This window comes from Staurois parvus, unplaced genomic scaffold, assembly GCF_062004578.1.
Source record: "Staurois parvus isolate SC_StPar_1 unplaced genomic scaffold, SC_StPar_1.0 ptg000096l, whole genome shotgun sequence".
In the NCBI taxonomy this organism is placed as follows: Eukaryota; Metazoa; Chordata; class Amphibia; order Anura; family Ranidae; genus Staurois; species Staurois parvus.
Genome location: NW_028317892.1, coordinates 9,850,891 through 9,875,556, shown reverse-complemented (window position 1 = coordinate 9,875,556; position 24,666 = coordinate 9,850,891). Strand labels below are relative to the sequence as shown.

The following is a 24,666-nucleotide window of genomic DNA, read 5'->3' as shown; positions in this document are numbered from 1 at the left end:
AAACACGCATTTGCGATCACTACTGTCTCCTCAGGTCAGCCAGATCATCAGCTCCAATGTATGGTCAGGTTCCTGTTTCCATCAAGGTCCCTCGATTGGTATCACTGCATCACCTCTAAAATAGGCTCTGTGAATGATGCTTTGCACGAAACGCGTCAGGGAGGGGCTACAGCATCTTGACGTCACGTCGCCACTGGAGGCCATCTTGGATATACATGGTCAGTCGTTTTTTTATCTCTGTTGTATGCACCCTGATTGGGAAATAAAATTCCTTGATAAACGCAGTATCGCGCTATGTGGCATCCTTTTTTGGGTCTCTGTGAGTCTCATCATGCACAGAGTCTATTTTAGAGGTGACCTGATGCAGTGATACCAATCGAGGGACGTTATTCGCTTATTATTAGTCACACCATCCGTCACACCTTATTTAGAGGGTTGAACACTTTTGCTGAGATCTGCTATGATCCCCAAGTTCATTCTTTGAACTTTCACATACTTACCGCTATAGCCACTCTTATGTGGTTTTATATGTATTTTGCACTTTATATTTATTGCTTTATATATTGTATTTTTGATTAATATTTATGGGACAAGTTTGTAATATTATTTGCGTTTTTTGCATTTTATAATATTTTTGTAGCGCTCGCTTAACTCTTCCTTACATATGTATACAGGACTCACAATGGCAGAGGAATGAGCAGCAATATCAGGCAGTCAGGCTACTTTGCATAATGCTGTCATTCTAACATTGGGAACTTGCTGACAGGAAGCGAGCACAGAGTGGTGGCCTTATCGGTGTGGCTGCTACCTTTGGTGAAAACATGAAAAAATAATAATGCAAGCTGAACACCACAAAGGTTAAAATGGAGGCAAATATATTGCAGCTTAGGCAAGCCCTTCTGGTCTGGTGGGGGTATAAAAAATCTAGTCCATTTAATTATAATATATATACAGGTGCATTTCAATAAATTCAAATATTATGAAAAAGTTCATTTATTTTAGTAATTTAGTTCAAAAAGTGAAACTCATATATTATATAGATTCATTACACAAAGAGTGATATATTTCTGAGATACTGAACTTTTCACTAGCTGTAAGCCATAATCTTCAAAATTAAAAGAAAGAAATGCTTGAAATATATCACCCTGAATTGGCATATGTCCCCCACCCCTGTCTTTCATTTACTCCAGAATTCATCCTTTACTAAAGGCCTTATATCTCAGTGTTATAGGGAACTCCTCCTAGGGTTCCTGGAAGGCTACCATTGTAATGCCCTGGAAAAATGGAAGAAGGATGTAGGTGCCTTTTGAGGAGGACCAATGGGATAAGGTTCTTGAGTCTGTCCATGTTAGCTCCTTGAATACTTCCCAAAGGCTTTCACAATTGTACAATATTCTTTGGGCCCACTATACTCCTAGTAAATTGCATGTTATGGGCTTGCTGGATTCACCTACTTGTAAGTGCCGCCGAGATCAGGGCAATCTCATTCATATGTTATGGTGCTACCTAAAATTACATAGGTACTGGGCTCAGATACTGGAAACTATAAACAAGTTATAACAAATTGTTCTACCCTTAGATCCTAAAGTATGCCTGCTGGGTGTCTTGGTTGACCCCCAGCTGACTGAACATTCCAGTGCTGCTTGTAACCGGGCCCTGTTCCAAGCCAGGAACCTTATTTTACAACACTGGAATGTGGAACAAGCTCCCACACATAGAGAATGGGTGGACCGCATGGGTTATATTGTGCAGTTGGAGAAACTTATTTATCAACATCAGGGATGTCATGGTAAATTCAATAAGTTGTAGGATGACTGGTTGGCTACACCGGGTCTCTCCCCATTGACATAATTCTGGATAGGCTTCTATGAGATCCCCTCACTGGGAGGTGCTTAAATCCATCCCTTTATGGGCTGTACAGGATGTACCTGTCTCAATTTTGTGTATACTCTTTGTTATTTAGGTTTTTATTTTCAAACTGTAGAGCTGACACGTTCAGTGTCTTGTTGTTTCCAAGTATATATGTAAACAGGGGCGGACTGACCATATTCTGTTTTATTTTTAAAAGCAAACCTTAGAATCTAGAAATCACCTTTTTGCTGAACTACTAAAAGTGTAAATAAACACCCACAAGGGAAAAAAATACCATGTTCACCTTTCCCCCCAGTTTCTGGGTGCAGCATCTAGCCTCAAGTTACCCCAAGTTTTTTCCGGCTAGATCTAAGGAATGTAGAGTGCTCCAAATCTCACTAAGAAGCGGACTGGCCATTTGAAAACTCGTGCACTGCCCGAGGGCCCGGGGACAGTAGGGGGCCCCATGAGATGCCCCTGGTACCTTTGTCATAGGCTTTTTTGAGTTTGGGCAAGGACACAGGGGCCCCATGATCCCCTATTGCCCGGGGGCCCCATGAGTTGTCAGTCCGCCCCTGTATGTAAATTTACTTTTCTATGCTTTTCCCCTTGTATGTACTGGTTGTGAGCTATGGATCATCTATTATTTGACCTTCAATAAAGTTCTTCTTTGATTTAAAAAAAATATATCACTCTGTGTGTAATGAATCTATATAATATATGAGTTTCACTTTTTGAGTTGAATTACTGAAATAAATTAACTTTTTGATGATAATTTATTGAAATGCACCTGTATATTCAATTTCATAACAAACATGAAGAATAACCAGACAGGTGAGTAGGTACTGTATATCAACTCATCAAAACAGACAATATGCAATTTTTCCACAGTCGTTTGTAAAGTAAATGCGGGCAGCACAGTGGCTAAGTGGTTAGCACTTCCGCCTGGCAGTACTAGGGTCACTGGTTCGTATCCCCACCACCTGCCTGGAGTTTGCATGTTCTCCCTGTGCCTGTGTGGGTTTTCTCCGGATACTCCGGTTTCCTCCCACACCCCAAAGACATGCTGGTAAGTTAATTGGCTCCTGTCTAAATTGGCCCTAGTATGTGTATGTATGAATGTGAGTTAGGAACCTTAGATTGTATGCCCCTTGAAGGTTAGGGAGTGATGTGAATGTATAATATATATGTAAAGCGCTGCGTAAATTGACGGCACTATAAAAGTAGATGAAATAAATAAATAATCCATATTGAATTTGACCCTATCTATAATTTTATTTATTTAAGAGCACTAATCCAGAAAATGTGTGCACTTTATATTATTTCAGTGTTAATAGTGGTATAAGGAAGTTCATTCTTTTTTGGCACATATAATATGTATAAATCCACATAAAGTAACAGACAGGTTCCCAGTCATGAATGGTCATCACTGATGAATGCATTCCTATCAGGAACATCCAACAGTGTTTTATTTTCTTCTAGAGGAAAAATGCTATGAAAGAAAAATTCCCTGTTTTTTTTCCAGAAAAAATGGAGAATTTTTGAAAAATGGAAAACAAATAGTATGGAGTAGTGTTACAAAATTGCAAGTCATTTTGTTACAGTGGAAAGTTGAGTGTATATAAAAGTGTATATAAAAGTATTATGCTTGAAATAAAAGTACTAAACTTGATTTTTAGAATTTTATTTTACATTGCAAATTGTGGTATTTAATCACCACTGTGTTTTAATTTTTTGCTATATAAATGAAAAAAGACCAACATTTAAAAAAAATACAGTTTTCACGTTTCTGTTATACAATTTTGCAAACAAATAATTAGGGTTGCACCTGTACCTGGAGCCTATACTAAGCATTAGCAAATGCTCTGATACATGAAACCTACACCTTCAGGCTTGGCTCTTTCAGCTGTCAGATTCCACACTGACAGCTGAAATGTAAATTTTAAAAAAAGCTGGCAATTACCACTTGTTAAAGTGTGGGACTGCTACATCCTTAACAACCGATGACTCATCCAGCTGTCAGAGGGGTTCCCCTGCTGATAGCTGAAGTGTAATCAAGTCTTGGCAATTAGAGCTGTCAAAAAAAAGCAGCCTGACAATGTTTATCAACAACATTGCTCAGCCACTAAAACAGAAAGATAAAAAGAAACATTGTCTCATGTTGTATCTTTTTGTTTATTCATCTACAGATCAAAGGGATGAACTTCCATCTGCAGATGAAGTCAGTTAAAGGCCACCTGTCAAATAAAAAAAAGTAGTTTTTTTTTAAATGAAATATTCGTCTGTGTAACCCACTTATTAACCCTTAATTTACTCTAATCGGCCCTAATTAACACCTTATTCTCTTTCTCCATTAAATTATTATTATTATACAGGATTTATATAGCTATAAATAATTATAGTAATCCACTATTCATAATTAAAGCTTTTTTTTGTTTGTTTGCTAATATTTTTTACACCTTTAACACATATTTACACGCTTCACATTGAAAAAAGCACAAAACTGAAAAAAAAAAAAGTTTCATTTGTAAATAACTTCGATTCTACCAGAATCATCATTTTAGTGCCATTTTAAACAGGGCAAATTGCATAATAAAATGTGCCTTTTTTATGTGCAGTAGCACTATTTATTTTTAAACTAACACTGCGCAAAAAAAACTGAATTTTGTTTTGTTACATTTAATTGTCTAAGGATTGTGAAAAAAATATAATTGTTGCAAGACAATATTTTCAAAAAGAAAACCTTGTTTGTCTTTAAAAAACAATATAAATATATGATGTTGTTTATTTAAGTAATGACAAAGTTATCGCAGAATAAACAGGTCCATTGCAGAAATATAAAAATTGCTCTGGTCCATAAGGGGTAAACAGGTGTAAGAGCCAGAGTGGGGCCACAGCTTCCCTAACAACCAATCACTCATTCAGCTGTCAGAGGGGTTTCCCCTGCTGATAGCTGAAGTGTAGTCAAAAGCATAGACGGCAGATATCAGTAATTGGCAGTGTCCGTGTATCCCCACAAGTAATCTTTCTTTTTAAATGTAGTCTGCTACATTTTTTGGGTAAAAACCCAAATCACTGTATATTATTTTTCCTGTGCGAAAGTTATGGAGTCTACAAACAATTTTATTTATATATATATATATATATATATATTTATTTATATTTATTTACCCAAATTACACCTTTTTGGAAAGTAGACAATTCAAGGCAAGTAAGAGCCATTTTTAATTTTAATTTTCTCTCACTTTTTTGGAAGATGAAGACATTAAATAAAATGTGTTTTTTTTCACAATTATTTTTTTACATACTGTCACCAGTGCAGTACAGTGTCATTACATGACTGGTGTGGCGGTGATCAGGGATACTGACTGGTGACAGAATGTAAATTTTAAAAAAAATAAATTTTTATTAAATTTTTCAAACATACTTTTCTTTTTTTTACTATATTTTTTTACATACTGCCATCAGAGTAGTTCAGTGTCACCAAAGTGGCACAGCACTACTCTGGGGGGGAGGGGGGTGAACAGGTCTTTTTTTTACACTGTTATTGCTTATAACAGCGAGGATCACTGTTATAAGCAATTGTATAAACTGTCATGAATGGCTTTCCAGCTTTCTTACTGTTGTGGTGTTGTGATTGGCCACCGCTAATCACATGGTACAGGGTGCCAGGTACCATGTGATAGCTGTGCACCAATCACAGCATCACAACAGTGAGCAAGTTGTTCATGAATGAAAGCCATTCATGACAGTTTGCATACATAATTTCATGTGATCGCTGATCAATGATTGGTCATCATGATACTCTGACCACTCACAGCAGCCGGGTACCAAGCCGGGATCATGTAGCACTAATGCAAATGCTCTAGGCTACCTACAGGTACATTGTCTAGCCTGTAGCTGCCACCCACCAGCAATTAAGGCCTGAGAGGACAGAACTATCCTCTACTATATCCCGACAATCACCCAACTGTAGGAGGTGCAAGATGGAGCTCACAAACAAACTAAACTGGAACCTTTCCCCTGCAGTACCCCCCCCCAGTGGCAAAAATGCATATTTCTCTTGTTTGAGAACTGCATTGAGACGTACAGTATTACTTGAATTGTACTATAGGGTTTCCTTGTCTTCAGCTGAGAGAACTTGCAATAGTTTAAGACTTGAGATAAAGTCTCAGATATCTTTCATTAAGGTCTTCATGTTATATAGTTCGAATACCATGTCATAGACCCAGTATATTATTTATTATTGTAAAAGAACATATTCCACACTTTTTTTTTTAATTTTCCAGAAAAAAAAGGGGGCTTTGAAAAATTGGGAAAAAATGTTTTCCCCCCAATTTTTCCATTTTTTACAGACCTTCCCATCTCTAAATACTACACCTTTGAAGCATCTGTGAATTTATTCAAGTCGTTTAGAAAACATGTATGGTTCAACTTGCAAAAACTCATTGGAACATAGATAAAAAGTTATCCCTCATAATAATGAATGCATCCAAAGTAATGTAAAACTGTGTGACAATAAGCTTAATTTTCTCCAAGAATGATGTATCTATTGTTCACAAAGGACACAGCAATGTATAGCCGCAAGCTGGCATATTCAATGGTGCAAGAAGGCAATGATCAGTAGTACATATTTGCATAAACACTGTGCTCAAATGTGATTATAATACTGGTAATTCACAGGCAGTGTAACATGCTTATCCAGCCTATAGGAAAATCAATGGGATGAAATCCACATGTCCTCACTGATGAAGAACTAGATGCCAAGTATCAGGAGCAAGCAATGGTGAGGGTAATGCCAACATCCAGAAGCTGAGTAGTCTGTTTATGACCAGCATGAAGAGAAAAACTGTGTTTTTGTAATTGCAGTGCACCCTTTTAGGTGATAGCAACTGATATATTAAAATGATTTAATTGTTTGATACAGGAATTGTAGTAAAATAACTCTATAATTCTTTGTAATTTCATTCCTGCTACCATTTTTTTGAAGGTGATGAGTCCCAACTATATAACATTTTTGAAAAAAAATTAACAACTGATTGGTGGACATATTTGTTTTATCTTTAACTCAATAAAAACCCAACAGGGGTTCCTAACTTTCTTCTTCTGACCAAAACCGAAGTAAAAGGTTGGCCTTTACCATATGAGGAGCAGAGGCTTCTATCCCTCTGAGAATGATAAATTGAGGAGCAGAGCCTGTTTTTTTTCTCATTTTATACATATGTTGATTTTGGACAGGTTTACAAAATACCTATGTGAATTATTTGTGTAGCAGTAAGATAAAATGGAATTGGGTTTGACCATATGGAAAGTGGCGCAATTGCACTGTCTGAGCAACTTTGTAAAACTATTGCGTATGCAAGCTAAATGTCATGCAGAGAGTCTGTTGGGTTTGTTGGTTGATTTTTTTACGTGGTTCATGAATTTTAATTTTTTTTTGGCCTGGATCAGGTCAAGGAACTCATATATAGTAACTCATGCTTGTTGCATATAGCTTGCTGTTAACATTATCCCATAGGTTCAAAGACCAATCATGAAAGTAATGTTGTAGGGTTGCAGATTTTTTTAAATTTTATCTTATTATTAGATGTGTTCTTTTTTTTTTGCAATTTTTAGAGATTGGTAGAGTAAATAAACAAGGCAAAACAGGGAAGAAACAATTCATCAGCATAATAGTTTCTCCAAGTGGAGACAGACATTTTAAAGATATGGGTTAGCACTAGGGCTGGTTACCTCTTCATATACAGTAGTACTGTAAAGAAGTGGATAGTGGAATTAATTTACCAGATGGAGAGTGTTAAAGATATCTCTTGGTGAGGCAAACAACCCGAGACCATTACTTCAGATAATCTGGAAAAGTTGTACAAATCAGTACTAAAACACAATAATCAAGCTGATTAGTGTGACATTTTCAGATACTGAAATATATCGCAGTGACAAATATTACTGCTCATTGGATCCCAAAGCTCTTGAGACCTGAACAAAAAGTCATCAGAGGACATATAGTATGTCATGGAACAATCTTGCAATTTTTTAAACAAATGCAAAAACGTGCCTGTAATGATTATGATAATTATTATATCTCGGATACAAAACAACAGTCAAAACAATGATAAAGCATGCTGACCCACTCCAAAGAAGGTGAAGTCTTTACGTTTACCTGGAAAGGAGATGGCAGTAGTTTTTTTTGGTATGAGGTTGATGGTATGAGTAGAATATTTTGTTAGGGGTCAAACCTTTATTGAAGCATATTATACTATGTTTATATGATAACTTATTTTTTTCCGATAAATATTTTATTTTCTTTAAAACAGCATTGTTTTGTGGCCACTTAAAGGGAAAGTAACTCCTCCTATACTTTACAGCCAAAGAAGCTGCAATCTTAGCCTCTGTTTGATCTGAAGTTGCTATGGTGTTGCACATGTGATAGGTTATAAAGCCTGCCACTTGATGGCTTGACAGTTCTATTGACAGCACAAGTAACTGTGACAGCTATCATTCACAGCGTGCCTTGAATGTAACTGTTTTGGAAAACAGCTAAATTGATGGGTTTAGTTCTGCTGAAAGATGCAAATAATGTAAATCCAAACAAAACCAATGTCACAGTTATCTACCAGCATCTAAAACTTTTATTACAGTGGGTTGCTCACTTCACTCTTCATGTATGGAGACTTTAAAGGGAGATCCACCACACATAGCTACAGATATTCGTAACTAAGATGTCTCAATTCTAACTTTACACCACCTTTGCATTTGAAGCATGTCACAGAGCAACAGATCACAAGGTTGTGGGTTGTGACAGACTGCCTGAGACCCTGATTGGGTATCTCCACCAAACTACATCTTCCTCCACTCTGGAACCAGAATATAGCAAATTTACCCCAAACATCAGACAGAAACAATGTTGGAGTAAAACAAGGACTGATTATATTAACAAACAGCACAGCATTTATACACAGAAATCTTCCCCCTAGACAGGTATGGCTCAAACTATAAGTCCCAGGAGAAAATTACATTGCATAAATAAACAATCAAACACAAGGAAACAATGGATTCCTTCCTGGCACCTAGCACCTGGACTCTGGAGGGGATTTAACAAAGTGAAAACCCATCACCTAAACCTAATTACAGCAACAATAGTTGATGCCAGGAAACCTGTAATAGAAAGTAAAGTTTCTTAACCCCACATATGTTGGAATTCAACCCCTGCACACAGTTCCACTATGCACAGTATGCCAAGGGGTCCCAGAAACAGTCCCTCTAGCTCAAATTGCATGTAAATGGTAGCTGGTATAATTCCTGGCCTGCCAGGTACCCAGGGAAGTAATATAACACTCTTGGGGAAAAGGTTCCTTTTAACCCTAATAGGGGGGTCTCCTTAGTCCTGGGTCCATAGTTGGTAGGAAGGAGGCTGGCCCCAGGCCCTTCCAGGAGCAGTGGTTACCTTGACATGGGTGAAATAAAATAAGATGAGTAACACCTTTAATAACTGGCTATTGTGAAACTCACAGCAAGTGTTTAAAGCACATTGTATGAAGCACATAGTAAATAAACAAGCATCAAAGGAAATTTGGTATGAGAGAAATATGTGGACTGCCATTGCCGACCATGCATTGAAAATTCCAGTTGCTTGTCTATCATGATCATCCACTGCTTCAATAGTTTGAAGCAGTGGCTCAGAACAAGTAAGTGGAACAGAAGTTTTCACTTGAGGCATAACTTTTCCAGGTAAGTGGCTAAAAAAGTACTGAAGACAGTGACACCAAGACAACTCACACGTTCTGAAGGAAATCAGCAGTAGCTTTGGGCAACAAAGGCAACTGGTGGCTTTTCTCTATAGTTATCAGTCACACATTTTTCCCCATCTTCAATAAAAACACAGTCATTTCATTGAAATTCAAATATTCTGTGTAAAAGAGGTGATCATAAAAAACCTGTTACTTTAGGCGCCAAAGGTTGTGTGACTGCAGGCCGTAGTAATGGGCTGATGACTGTTGAAATCTGCCCGTGTTTATAATGCATCATTGGCCAGGTATGTGCACATATTATTATGAAGTGTTTCCATTTTTTAATTACTGACAAAGATGATTGGCATCGTGCACCATGCACTTGTAACAGCTGAGCAAGCACATTTTGCTGGAGTGCGTTGCAGGCCTTCTGCTGCTGAAAAAGTGAGCCATATAGCCTTGCTGAAAACAGTGTGCTATACTAATAAACTTTCCTATTTCTTGTAGAATCTGACGAACAGATGCCTGGAGCAGCTTGATCAAAAGACAATCAATGTACTTGGCAACATACAGAATATTGAGCAAGCTGCCACTGAACTCAAGGTATGAGGCATTTCTTAAGAACAAGAGAACATCAGAGGGTTTAATTCAATACTCACATACTGTATGTAGCCCATGTGTTTGCTATTTTATTACCGTTCTGTAACACGTAATGCAAAGGTACCAACTACAATCAGCAAAGCTTGCACGCATTAACAAAATATTCCTAAATTCTGCTAATGCATATTTGGGGTATGGGTTATAAACACCCATACCATACCCATAAATCATAAAGACAGATTTTGCTAAAGTGTCTCTCGTGCGTTCTAAAAGTGGTGAAAAATGCACCAAATTCATGTACCTGTCTAAAACTTGTACAGGAATTTGGCTCATGCTGCTCCGCTTTTAGAAAGCACAGTTTTTCTCTCTGTACACCAAAAGAGAGTTGGTCGTAAATAGCACCACTTGTACATTTGGACCATTCAGTGTGTAGCACCCTCCTAGATATCTGGAGGTGAGCTAGATTAGGTTTTTAGCTAGAAAGGCTGAGTTAGAAGAGGTAATTTCAAGTCAGGGCTGAGAGGCTATGCAGGTCAGTTACTTGACAATTCCCCTGCTCTAGAATCGTGGGCAAGATTCTAGAAGAAGTGGGTGGGGATGCAAAGGGGCTGGCCTGTACACTTGGAGGACCTTGGCCAATTCCCAAGCAGGAGACTTGGCATGGGCCAGGGCAGCGTTCAAATGTTTTGGAGCCTGCTAAGCAGCAGGAGAGTTCTGGTGGAAGATGGAATGAGAAGGCTGAGGTGCAGGAGCCTGGGAGGGGGCCCAGTTGAGAAGGGGCTCACCTCCAGGCAGTGGTGCTGGAAAGGGAGAAAAGCTCAGGACCTCACCAGCCACCAGAGTGAGGACCACCTGTGCAGCAGGGAAGGAGCGGAACAGCAGAAGGCCTGGAAGCAACCACCAACCTACCAGCTCATAGACAGAGGACTGAGTGAGTAGACCTACACCCCCTGGGCCAGTTAAGGGGAAAGAAGCTCTCTAGTTGGAAACTGGATTAGCTCCTTGCCTGAGACTGTCCACCTTAAAGTGGCAGGCACCGGATCCCCTGCCCAGGAATTCCTTCAGACAGCTGGATAGAGGAGGCTTATCCAGGGTCTAGGGTGGTACGTTAGGAGAGGCTGGGAGCTCTCCAAGAAGATAATTTAGCTGTGTAAAGACTTGTGCATAGTCCCAAAAAATGGTCCTTGGCTGCAGTTCCCTTGGGCATCCCATACACCCCTTACCCCATCCAAGTTCAATTCCCCTAATAAACTCCATAAAAAAAACAAGTTGCATCTCCTGGATGCAAGTCTGCAAGAAATGCATGTTGCCTGGCTGTATAAGACTATAGGGGAACCCAAATCTCCAGCAACTCCTAAAGGGGTAGTGCTACAAGTGCAACACAATGTATAAGTGGTGCATTCAATGTGACACAATGCAAAAATAGCACACTTTAGAACTACCTGAATTTGGTGCACGAGTCATTGTCAGAACCAAAAGTGACACAAATGCTTCATGAATTTGTGCAATACATTAACAAGAGGGATTAACCCTTTGAGGACCGTACGATTTTGGAACGCCAAAAGAATCAATTTTTTTGTTTTTAAAGTTCGTACACTTCAGTTGCTGTGACTAAGCCATTTCATGAAATAATTGGCAAAAAGCTAGATCCATTTGTTGTTTGTTGATAAGAACTAATATTTTGACTCAAACCAAAAAAAAAAAAAAAGAGTTTTAAGTTCTTAATCAGATGATACACGCAATTAAAAACATGGGACAAATACGTCCCTTGGTCCTCAAAGGGTTAACACCAGAAAAGTGGCACAGCAGCTTTATTGAATTCCCTCCAAAGTGTTTTTTTTTCTATGGGAATCCTGAAAGGGGCTTTTTCACATTTCATAACAGCCGATCAAATACAGTAATACAATATTGTTATTTTAGATTGCATATGTACAAAAGTGGATATGAGGAATTAAACAGCTCTCCCTGACACCCTGGTAATAGACTCTCCTCAATATGTCAAACCTATATAGGTGTATTAAATAGACTCACCAGAGCTCCAGACTGGTAAAATCATAAACCAGCTACAGCGCATTGACTCTAGGAGCAACAATCTGCAGAGCTGTCAGTATAATTCCTATAACCCATTGGCTGAGCGTTCCTTTATATATATTTTTGCACAATTTGTTATATTAGCGTGATATGTTTTATGATGGGGGGGGGGTGCACTATGATTTTGTATATTAATTAGAATATGTGAGCTTTTTGATGCATATGACACTTTTTTAGTGTTTGTATTTAGTACTTTTGTTTTTGCACTTTTCTTTTATGATTTGCATACCTATATAGGTTTGATATATTGAGGAGAGTATATTACCAGGGTGTCAGGGAGCGCTGTTTTCCTTATACAATTCCTTATATCAAGTTATATTGCTTTGGATTTCCAGAGAGAAAATAGCTGCTTCTTCCCTTTTTTTTCTGTGATAGCACTCTATATATGTTCGGTGGGGCTGTATAGAAAGTATTTTTGATATGTACAAAAGTATATTTAAAGGATATAGTATATAAACAGACCTCTATTTCTGCAATATTAGTCAGGATTGCTGGTAAATTAGATTACAGAATATGTGTAGCAGTCATAGTTGTCATATTGTTCCAATTAATGAAGACACATTTTTAGGGCAGGATAAATATTGGTCACTTTCTTGGATGTGGAAAGCAAGACAGCAGATTGGATGACCAAGAGAAGCCTTACCAGAAGCTTTGTGAATTGAGGATGGGCCACAAGCACCTACCTTAAGGTGTTAACTTTCTAAATTTTTTCTGTCTTCTACAATATAACAGCTTTGCACTCACTCTGCACTCAAAAACAACTCATTTTTGAATTAGCATGATAAAATGAATACAGTGTAGATACACTAAAATACAATGAAAGTGTTGTATAGTATAGATATACCATACAGCACTTTAATTATATTTTAGATGAGGGACCAGGTTATGGGTCTTGATCATACATCAGTCTCTTGATGATGTACGCAATCAAAGTTGTTTTTCTTGTTTTAAGGTCATCATTTGCTAATGGTTTTTCTCTAGAATAGACAATTACTGGGCACTGGTTGTAATTAGTTATAATGTGTAAATGCCACTCTTAGATGTCATTATGTGATTTTAAATTACTAAGTATTACTGTTATAATGATTCAGCGCTGAATGGGCAGCACCAGTCTAGGTATTACTTTTTACAGAGATCTGTTTTCTTCTTGTTTTCATCTTAACTGGGCAACATCCATGCCCTTTCTTCCTGCTCCTGATCACAAAAATATACTCCTCTTCGGCTCTCTTCTTAGGTTCAGTCAATGCACTCCTCCTTCACAAACTGAAATACTGTTTCAATGCTTCTGCCATCTGGCTCATCTGCAGCAACTTAAAGTGCAACTTTACCCATAACAGCACAAAAAAATGATTTTCTTTACCAAAGAACATACTTTCCACATTAAGAATTATGTTACCAAAATTAGTGTGTGCTGTAAATTGCCTCCAGCTTAGCTCCTGTTTCTTCTTACTGGAGGCTGCCAATTCAATGAAGCCCAGAGCCCCTGAGCAGCAGGAAATTTGTCAGCAGATCGGCCTCTACATTTTTGGCACAGTGCTGTAAAATAGAGAAAAACTGAGCTTGTGCAGAGCAGGGTGAGATAGTGTATTACTGGATTTTAAACAGCATTGGCACTTACACTTTTAAATGTTCTACATAGTCATACCGGGAAAAGGGGCCAGCCTGTTGTGATCTAGCAGGACTTCACTTTCTAACTAACTTTCCTCTTTAATCAGTTCCCCGACACCCTGTAGCAGAACTACTGCTACAGGACGGTAGAGCTGCCCAAAATCACGTATATATATATATATATATATATATATATATATGTGATTTTGCAGTTCAGGGAAGGGGACGCACGCTGCCCTAATTGCAACGCCATTGGCAGCTACAGCTGTTGATGACTGGGTTCCGGCCCTGAAGATTCCCTGCCAGCACCTGGCAATCGCCGAGGAACAGTGACAGGTGATATACCTTTGTGTAAACAACACAGATCTCTCCCCTGTCAGCACCGACATACTGCTTTGTATTGCTCTGTATAGCAGAGCAATACAAAGCAGCACGTTTACATGGTAAAACACACACAGCACACAGTTAACCCTTTGAATGCCCCAGATGTTAACCTCTTCCTGCCCAGTGTCATTAGTACAGTGTCAGTGCTTTTTATTAACACTGATCACTGTATTAGTGTCATTGGGATGTCAGTGGCAGTTGGTCAGGTTCCCCCGCAGTCCCACCATTACTAGTATTAAAAGAAAAAAAATTTCCAGTATATATACCGCCATTTGTAAACACTATAACTTTCACGTAAACCAATTAATTTACACGTATTGGGATTTATTTTAGCAAAGATATGTAGCAGAATACATTTTGGCCTAAATTTATGACGAAATTATATTTTTTACATTTTTTTACTGGATATGTTTTATAGCAAAAAGTCAAAAATATTGTTTTTTTTTTGTTTATAGTCCAAAAAATAAAAACCGGCGAGGCAATCAAAGACCACCGAAAGAAATCTCTATTTGTGGGAAAAAAAGGATGTAAATTTTATTTGGGTGCAGCGTTGCATGACCGCGCAATTGTCAGTTAAAGTAACCCAGCGCCGTAACGCAAAAAAATGACCTGGTCAGGAAGGGGGGTAAATCTTCTGGAGGGGAAGTAGTTAAAGTGGTTGTAAAAGCTCAAGGTTTTTTACCTTCATGAATTTTATGCATGAAGGTAAAAACCTTCTGTGTGCAACAGTCATCCCCCAGCTCTTTCAATACTTACCTGAGCTCCCTCTCAATCCTTCAATGTGCATTAGAGCCTCAGCAGCTCCCGTTTCCTCCCCTTACTGTCATTCACAATCAGTGAGCCAATGAGAGAAGGGGTGGGGCTGAACCACAGACACACAGAACAGCAGCTCGGGACAGATCCTGCTTGGGTGCTCCAATAGCAAGCTGCTTGCTATGAGGGCACTTGGCAGGAGGGAGAGCAGGAGCGGCTGCGGGGAATTCGAGAGGAGGAGGATCAGGGCTGCTCTGTGCATTACCACTGTACAGAGCAGGTAAGTATTACATGATTGTTATTTAAAAATAAATAAATATATATATATATATATATATATATATATATGCCTTTACAATCACTTAAAGTTCAGGACTATAACAAGTTAAAGAAAAAAAATGATGTTCAATAAGTGCAAAAAAATACCTGCAGATCTTGTCAGAAATTCAAAGCTGCCCTGCATCATGTTCACACTTGCTGTGTAATCTCAAGAAGACTAATTAGCCCTCCATGGTCTTAGCTTGTGTTTAACCACTTATCTGCCAGGGCATTTTTTAAAACAATTTTGCATACATGTTAAAAATCAGCATTTTTTTTTGGTAGAAATTACTTTAAACCCCCTAAGAATTAAATATTTTTTGAAAGCAGAGACCTTGGAAATTAAAATGGTGGTAGTTGCAATTTTGTTATGTTGCATGATATTTGCCCAGCTATTTAGCAAATTTTTTCAGGAAACGTTGCACTGAATTGAATGTATTTAATATAAATGATGGAGTTGCATTGAGTAAATAGACATCAAACATGTCTAGCTTTAAAAGTGTGCACGCCCGTGAAATTGCAAAAATTTATGGTACCCAAAATTGCCCATAGGTGATGTTTTGTAAAAGACAGGAAATGTAGAAAGGTAACACCTTAACATACTGTAAATGCTTGTAGCTCATCTCCTGTGCTTTGTCTTAATCTCTCACCATTCACCAATACCCCTACCTGTATCATTAGGCTCAAGCTCTGGCAAGCAAGGATTCTATGACCTCGAAATTTACAGAATTGCGTCTGCTGCTTGAAGAAGAAGAAACATTAGCAAAGAGATATATTGATGACAAGGCTAAAATGGTTCTGTGGGCCTATGATGGTCAAATAGAGACATGCCAAGACCAGATAAAGGCCATTGACAGAATATCAACCAAAGTCAGAAGTATACATCAACAGCCTGATGCCATAAAACTCATTGAGGTAAGCTACTGTAGTAGTATTTGATTATTGCGCTAGCACAATTTCCATTGATATTATTGTATCAAGTCATATTATTAAACAAGTACAGACAGCAAAGATAGCACACACCACAGTGAAGGTGCTTCAGACATCAAGCTGGTTACAGTTAAATTGGGGAATGTTTGTTTGTAAGCACCCCATGGCCTTCATATACTACAAACAATTACAAAGCATTGGACATTTTAGGCATTCTTGACCATACAGACAACATTTTTTTAAATATATAAAACCAATACAAATTGTATTGCTAATATATCATAATTTAAAAAAAGCATAAAACCCCATGGCTGAAATATTGGGGATATTGGGGTTAATTTACTAAAACTGGAGAGAGCAAAATCTGGTGCAGCTGTGCATGGTAGCCAATCAGCTTCTAACTTCAGTTTGTTCAATTAAGCTTTGACAAAAAACCTGGAAGCTGATTGGTTTCTATGCATAGCTGCACCAGATTTTGCACTCTCCAGTTTTAATTAATCAACCCCATTGCATCATCTTGTCACAAATGATTTGATCTCCCCATGTTCCCATATCTCAGAAACAAGGTATCCACATTCACATAAAATAATTTTTCTGTATAGGAACAGCCCCCTTTAGGTTTCAAAGGAATTCTTCATCAAGGGCTCGAGATTAATTCGATTTTGGTGACACACAGAAAGAGCCATGAAACAACAATTTAAAGTGATTATAAAGCTTTATTTTGTCTTGATCAAAAAAAAAAAAAACATGTCATACTTACTTGCTCTGTGCAATGGTTTTCTCCTATTCTTGTGTCCCCAGCCGGCGCTCCTGGCTCCTCCTCTTCATCCAGTGCCCCATAGGAAGCTGCTTCCTATGGGGGTACTTGTGTGGGCTCACTCCTGAGCCTCGCTGCCTGCGTCCATAGACACACACACAGTGAGGCATGACCCCGCCCCCACTCCCTCGTCAAAGTTTAATTGACAGCAGTTTTGACAGTCAGAGTTTAATTGACAGCAGTGGGAGCCAATGGCTCCTACTGTTATTGATCTGCTCTGTGAGGACGGACAGAGTTGGGAGAGTCGCTGCTCTCATGCACAATGCTGGATTGCAATGGGGCTTTGGTAAGTATAAGGGGGGAGGCTTGGGGGGATCTTAGACACAGAAGGTTTTTACCTTAATGCATAGAATACATTAAGTTAAAAAAACCTTAAGATTTTATAACCATTTTAAAAACATTCCCAGTAGGAGAATCAATACATCTGCTTGAGTGGCCACATGGAAAGGCAGATGTCTCCCATAAGTGTACACATCAGGGTGAATCATAGTTTGTCATATAGTAGCCATACCAGCTGGGTTCCTTAGCTCTACTCCAGACTACTTTGCTTAAATTTAAAGTGATACTAAAGCTTAAAACATTTTTTACTTTAATGCATTTCTTGCATTAAGGTAAAAAAACGTTTTCTATCTCTCTGCCCACACTTCCCTGTGTGAAGGCAAAAAGAAGGGAGAATAGATCCCCTGACTGCATCTATTCTCTCTTCCTCTTCACACAGCACTCCAAGAAACAGCAGCAGGAGTCATTGGCTCTGCTGCTGTCAATCAAATGCACTGAGCAGGAAATGGGGGGCAGAGCTAAGTCTCACTGTGTAAGTCTATGGAGTCCATAGACACACAGCTCGGGAGTATGCAGACACTGTGTGCCTCCATAGCAAGCGGCTTGCTATGGGGACACACAAAGAAGAGGAGGAGCCAAGATCACTGATAGGAGACCCAAGAAAAGGAGGATCAGAGCTGCTCTGTGCAATATCATTGCACAGAGCAGTTGACTAAAACATGTTTGTTAGTTTAATTTAAAAAAAAAACGACCTTAGTAACACTTTAATTACTCTAGACTGCTGCACTCTATATATCATTCTGTACATTACATACTCTGGACTGTTGCATTGTGTTCACCACACTGCACATTACATATTCTGGATCACTGCATGCTGCATGTCAGGCTGTAAATCACATACTCATTACTATATAATATGTACCCCCAACTGCTGCACTCAGTATGCTATATGTTACATTTCCCAGACCACTGAACTCAGTAACCTGTTAGGAATTTTTATTAAGAATGTGTTATGTCAACCCAATTAACAAATGGGAACACTTTTCCTAGTATTTAGGTAGTTTGAAAGTAAATGGCTGTCTGCTGTGAATGAGTCAATTAAAGCTAATTCAAAACTATGGCCCATTGCAACTAATTAGGTTTTATTGTAGAAGAGGTGATTTTTAAAAATATGAGTAGATACGTATCTGATGCCACTAACAATCATAGTCAATAAAACTTTTCTACCTGCAAAAATATTTGAACTATGACAAAGTTTTATTCAGACACTACTACCCACTACCCAACATAAAATTGAAAATAGTTTTTATAAGATTTCAATGTGTTAAATTAGAGTATTAATTAATTAGCCTTCAGTGGACACCTGCCTGAAGATTTCTCTTCTGCTGTACCATGTGTCTCAGGAAACACCATACTTTGGATTATCTCAGTGCTGCATATATCCAACATGTACTTTGTGATCTAAACAGAAATAGGATGTATAATACTAACCACATCCCAATCTTTTTTGCCAACACTAATTAGTGTGGTGCATTTCCTCCTAATAGCATATCTCGAAAACAATCCAAATAGAAAGGAGAAACCACTCAGGACACTCTTATATAACTAGTAGAATATTCCAATCAATTAAACGGTGGATTTTTCAGTTCAAGTAAATTGATCTTCAAAGCTCAACAAGAATATTTAAAAGGCATTGTATCTATAGGACGGAAGATGGGTCTGGAATTTAATATATGTACCCCCGGCATGGCACCATCCCAGCATATGTCTAGAACAGAAAACAAAAAAAACAGAATGTACAGTAAATCAGGGGTGTGGAAATTTTTGAAAAAACTACTTGTCCAGGGACTAAATCGGTGTCCCAATCTACTTGTCCCTAATGACAATCTACTTGTCCCTCATGACAATCTACTTGTCCAGATAAACCGTATTTAAATCAGAGGTGATTTTAGGAATGTCTGGGGCTTTTAAAAACAAAAGAAGCTTTATGGTGACTTAAATGTTTAATATTTTTAACATTGCGCTGATTCCTCCTCCTCTTTTTGAGGCTTGGTTTACATATGTGCGGGTGGTGCCACTGCAGATCCGCACAAAATCCATGCAGCCGCACCATCCGCAGAGAGGAATGCGGACCCGCGGGCGGGTGCCATTAGTTCTAATGGCATGCCACCCACACTGGAAAACGCAACATTACTGGGAACCGAGGTTTCCGTGTGGGCTGCGTTTTCAGAAGAAGAGCAGGGACTTCTTCCCTGCGTGTCACAGGGCACGGGAGTCCATTCAAATGAATGGGCTTTCGTGTCCGTGCAAAATGAGGCCCGCATGGCCACATATTTGTGAACCAGGGGTTACTCCCTCCAGCACCGCACCCGGAGACTAGCGGGGAGGGGAGAGACCTTGCAGTGTAATGAGCACTTATTGGCTGCTTCTCAGGAAAGGGTGGGTCAGGGCTTTTCCTTTACCCCTTTCGCTGCCAAAGCCTTTTTTGCATTTTTTGCACAAGTTTAAAAAATTATTTTAGGCCTGAAGATTACGTAAAATCCCCTAACATTATTTAATTTCTGAAGCAGAGACCCTAGAGAATAAAATAGTGGTAGTTCCAATTTTTTATGTCGCATGATATGACTACAAAAGTTCAGTAAAAATACAAGTAAGTTAATTTTAGGGCACAAAATAGCAATAAATTACCCTATTTTTTTGTAAAATATAAAAGATGAGGTTGCATCATGTAAACAGATATCCAACTTGTCAAACCTTAAATTTGTGCGTGCTCATGAAATGGCGACAAACTTCAGTACCCTATATTTTCTATAGGTTGACATTTTTAAATGCGGATGTGTGCGCGGCGATATGTGACATGTGTATCGCAATTGACGTTTTCATGCGTAGTTGCCCCAGTGGGTGATTTTATGTTTGTATGTGCGTATATGTTGGGGGGCTCAATTTTTTTTGGGGGGATGGTATGTGCTTGTAGCTATGTAGCTTTAATTTTTTACAATTAAAAAAAATGTTTTTCTTTTTTTTTTTACTTTTTTTTCGTCACATAGGGGACAAAGTTCCTTAAGTGATGATTTTGTGGTGACAGGTTCTCTTTATTGAGACATCCAAGGTCTAAAAGACCCTGCATGTCTCCCCATGTACTCCACTAAATGAAATGCAGTGCACATCGCACCGCATTACATTCTTTTCCGGCTTCCAAGGCTGGGAATCTCTCAACGGGGACCCGGAGGTGACATCATAACATCATTTCCGGGTCAGGACAAGAAGGGAAGGGGAGCGGACTTGTCCGCTCTCCTCCCTTCCCTCTATCCGATGGCGATGAGCCGGTCCCAGGACCGCAGATGGGCAAGCAGAGCCCGGAAGACCTAATGGGATCGCCCGAATGCTTCCACCTGACAGGTGAGCCTGCTGCTTGCCCGCAGCAGAGCTAAATGTAGAAAAAAATTACCTGCCCGGCGCCTGGACCTACAAGTCCTGGGCGCCGGGTGATGGGAATCGAAAATCCCTGCAGTTGCATCCGGTCAAACTGGGTGGTCTTGTTCTATCTCCAGTAAAAATGGGACTTTGTATGTGTCAGCCACTGGGAGGATAAATCTGTACTATCACTTCGAACAACAGTAATTAAAAAATATATACACTTTTAATGGTTCATCATTAAAAAATGAAGTCACACAGCACATTTTAAAACCAAATGATCTTAGAAGATGATATCAGCATGTGATTACATTCATATAAGATGCACAATAATCATATAGGATCAATGCGTTTTTCTGCATTTGCTTCCTCAGGATCCACATAGACATTGCTTAGTTGTATAAAACTTGGGTCATAAGCCCTCCTTCAGATGTTCCTAATGCTGATTAGAAAGGTAATAATGTGTACTCCTAATGTCTTTAGAAGTCTGGAAAAAATACATATGGCTCATCAACAAGCTCAAATGGCCAAACCCAGCTTCCACCATACAGCTGAATTTACTGTGCTTTGCACTTGCTAGCTAAACACAAAGGGCTCAACACTGACCACAGACTGCCAGCACGTCTATCCAAACTGCCTCCACCCTTCACTGAGACCAAACAAAAAAAAAACGGAATCCCTTGTACTGATGTTCCCTCGTCGGCATTAAACCTTAGCTATTTACCAATATGCTGCCATGGCTCATATATTATATACTTTTAGGAGCCACAACATATAGTGTGATGACATATCACAAATGTGTTTCACCCATTGAAAGGCTTTATTCCTGATTAAAGGGTTGGCATTTCATTTCATCATATATTTGTTTAATTTCAACAACAATCTTCAAATAAAATGATATGTGCATTCAATGTATATTATTCATGTTATTTCAATTCCAATTGCAAGCCATATCGCATATTGAATTTGCATTTGACCTGTAATATTAGGTATTGCTTGGATGACTCTAAAAAGATATAAAATCTACAAGCCTACAAGAAAATATTTTAATGGCAGCTGAGCTTTACTTTGTCTTTGCTCTAGAAACTTTTCATTTGATTGTGAATAGAACATAGTAGTGCAGAGGTGCATTAGTTTATCTAGCATGTAATTCATTCTGTTCTGGTATATCCAGTTCTGGGACAAGGTCATCTAGTGCCCTGGGCGAAGATGCCAAATGGCGTGCCCCATCCCCCCAAAATGTTTGAGCATTATGTATCAGTAAAGATCCTCTCCCTTCCCCCCAAAAGATTTGAGCACTAATCTTCACACCTGCCCCTAAGCATAAATTCCCTTTTGCAAGCCAAAGTTCTCCTCCCAAAGTAATTCCCCCTTTTCCAGTACAAATCCCTCCTCCCAGCTCCCAGCTCAAATTTCCTCCCAACTCTCCCCTTCTAGCACAGTTCCTCTACCCCTCAAATTTCCCTTGTGAGCAATCCTCTCCCACCCTCCAAATCCTCCTCCCCCAAATCCCCACTCCTAGCACAAATCCCCCCCAAAAATTGTCCCCCCTAGCACAAATCCCTTCAATCATCCCTACTAGTACAAATTACCCCCCCCCCCCACTCCCCCTTAACAGATATCCACTCTCCTACTACAAATCCCCCCTTCAAATCATCCATTTTAGCACGACCCCCCAAAAATCTCCAATGTGCCCAGGGCAGCTTCCCCTCCTGCCCACCCCTTGTCCCAGCCCGGGGTATATCACTAACCTCATTATGTTACCATGAGTATTCGTTCAGTGAAGTAGATGACATGGTACTTGTGTTTTTAAACAGGATTATACAGCTTCAGAGAAGGAGATTAGGACTTCCATGACTCCAGCTGAACAGTGGCATCCAGTCCCAGTTACTTTTGAGCATCTGGAAAATTACTATGGCTCCTTCACAGAAACATTCAAGTCTGAATTCAAGGAGCCCCTTACAACACGTCTTCAAAAAGGTAAGCATGGTAGGTAGGTAGGTAAGCATTTGCAAATAGTAAACATTTCCAAATTGCTTTAATTACATTTTTTGGTGGATTGTAATATGCTATAGACAGTGTACTCTTTTGCATATGAATGACAAAATATGGCACACAAATAGGGATTACTTCTACCTTACACTACACAGGAAAAGCCAGCAGGACCTTATTTTTTGGAAATGTATAAACAGTACCTTAAAGTTGAACTGTATCCTTCGCATAAAACACCTTCCTTTATTCCCCCATGCTCCCTGATCAATATGCAATAAAAATGTTTCCAACAAATAATTTTATTTTCATCATCACTGGTTGCCTCTGCTGAGTTTTGCTCAAGTTTGGTGGGAGGACCTGGTAGGCTCCTGTAAAGTGTAACCACCCCAGCATTCTGCCTCTTTTTCAAAAGCATTCAATGAAAGAACATATCCCCAGGATCCCTTTAGATATACTGGATGGTACAGACGTTAACTGTGCAAGACTTCTGATTGCTGTTAAAGTAATATAGGCAAAACGTTTGTTTTTCATTTTGGATAAAGCAAGGGAAGGTTATAACCCGTCAGATTTTTTTTTCACCATCTGTGTCTCATTGTGGAGATTTCCCTTCACCTCCTTTCTCATAACCAAACAGGAGGTGGGAGAAAATCCCTGAAAATTAAGGAAATTCCCTGAGGACCCCAAGGTCATCAGAACTAGTGTCCCCATTTGAAGATTTCCCCTCTATTACCATTCTGAGGACAACCCAAAATTTGGGATTTTTCTTTACATTCACTTTCAATGATAATGGTTAATAGGACAAATAGAGAGGGGGGATTTCTGTAATGGGGGCACAGATAGCAATAAAAACTGACAGGTGTTTTAATCCCTCTGCACTCCATCCAAAAACAAAAGAAATAATTATGCCTTTACAGTAGTTATACTTTAATCATGCCAATCTAAAGGGATATCAGGGATGTGTTCTTCAATAAAACTCAGGAACAAAATGATTGGTGGCAGAGAAAGATAAAAGCTTTAAGAGGATGGTCAATGACCTACTGATCAGGGAGAGACATGATTGATAAATGACTGAAGTTATTCAGACAGGATATTAAGGTAGGCTCAAGACAGCTTCTGCAGTTTCACAGGGTTACTTCAAGTTTGGACAGCACAGTGGCTAAATGGTTAGCACTTCCACTTGGCAGTACTAGGGTCATCGGTTCGAATCCCAAGCACGGCACCACCTGCCTGGAGTTTGCATGTTCTCCCTGTGCCTGCGTGGGTTTCCTCCCACACTCCAAAGACATGCTGGCAGGTGAATTGGATCCTGTCTAAATTGGCCCTAGTATGTATATGTATGAATGTGAGTTAGGGACCTTAGATTGTACTCCCCTTAAGGGTTAGGGACTGATGTGAATGTACAATATATATGCAAAGCGCTGCGTAAATGGGTGGCACTATATAAGTACTTGAAATAAATAAATACGTTTTCAGTGAATACGGAATAACCAGTTACAACACAGGGGAGAACTTTCTACAAGAGCAGGAGAAAAGATGAGGCTGGTAAGGTAATACTAGACTTTAACAGAAAGTGTACAATGTTATCCCCTCTTCCACACAGCACATACTTGGGACATCTATGCCTCTTGCTCCATTTTAGTACTCCTAGTGATCATGTCAGCATTGCTACCATGCCTAATATCCTCCCTCACTGCTGACTAGTGAGAGATTGTCCATCAACTGGTGGTGTTTGGATGTTCCTGGAGAGATTTTATATTGGGGATATACCATGGTCAAGTCACTTCCTTGAGGTTTAAGTGCAATTGTGTCCATTTTATTCCTATTTGAGTGCTTTAATCTGCACTGTCCAGTGTGCTTTATTTTTATGCTTTTCCACATCCAAAGACACAGATATAAATTGTC

The 24,666-nt window shown here is 39.1% G+C and overlaps 1 protein-coding gene across 1 annotated transcript in view; it reads left to right on the top strand.

The window, feature by feature from the left end:
* The window catches only part of TRIM14 (tripartite motif containing 14), a 95,682-nt gene that overhangs the window by 54,733 nt on the left and 16,283 nt on the right, over positions 1-24,666 (top strand). The window contains exons 2-4 of the mRNA XM_089670890.1: positions 10,086-10,181; positions 16,014-16,247; positions 22,590-22,752. Coding sequence (XP_089527016.1) covers positions 10,086-10,181; positions 16,014-16,247; positions 22,590-22,752 — 493 coding nt within the window. The remainder of the gene's footprint in view (positions 1-10,085; positions 10,182-16,013; positions 16,248-22,589; positions 22,753-24,666) is intronic.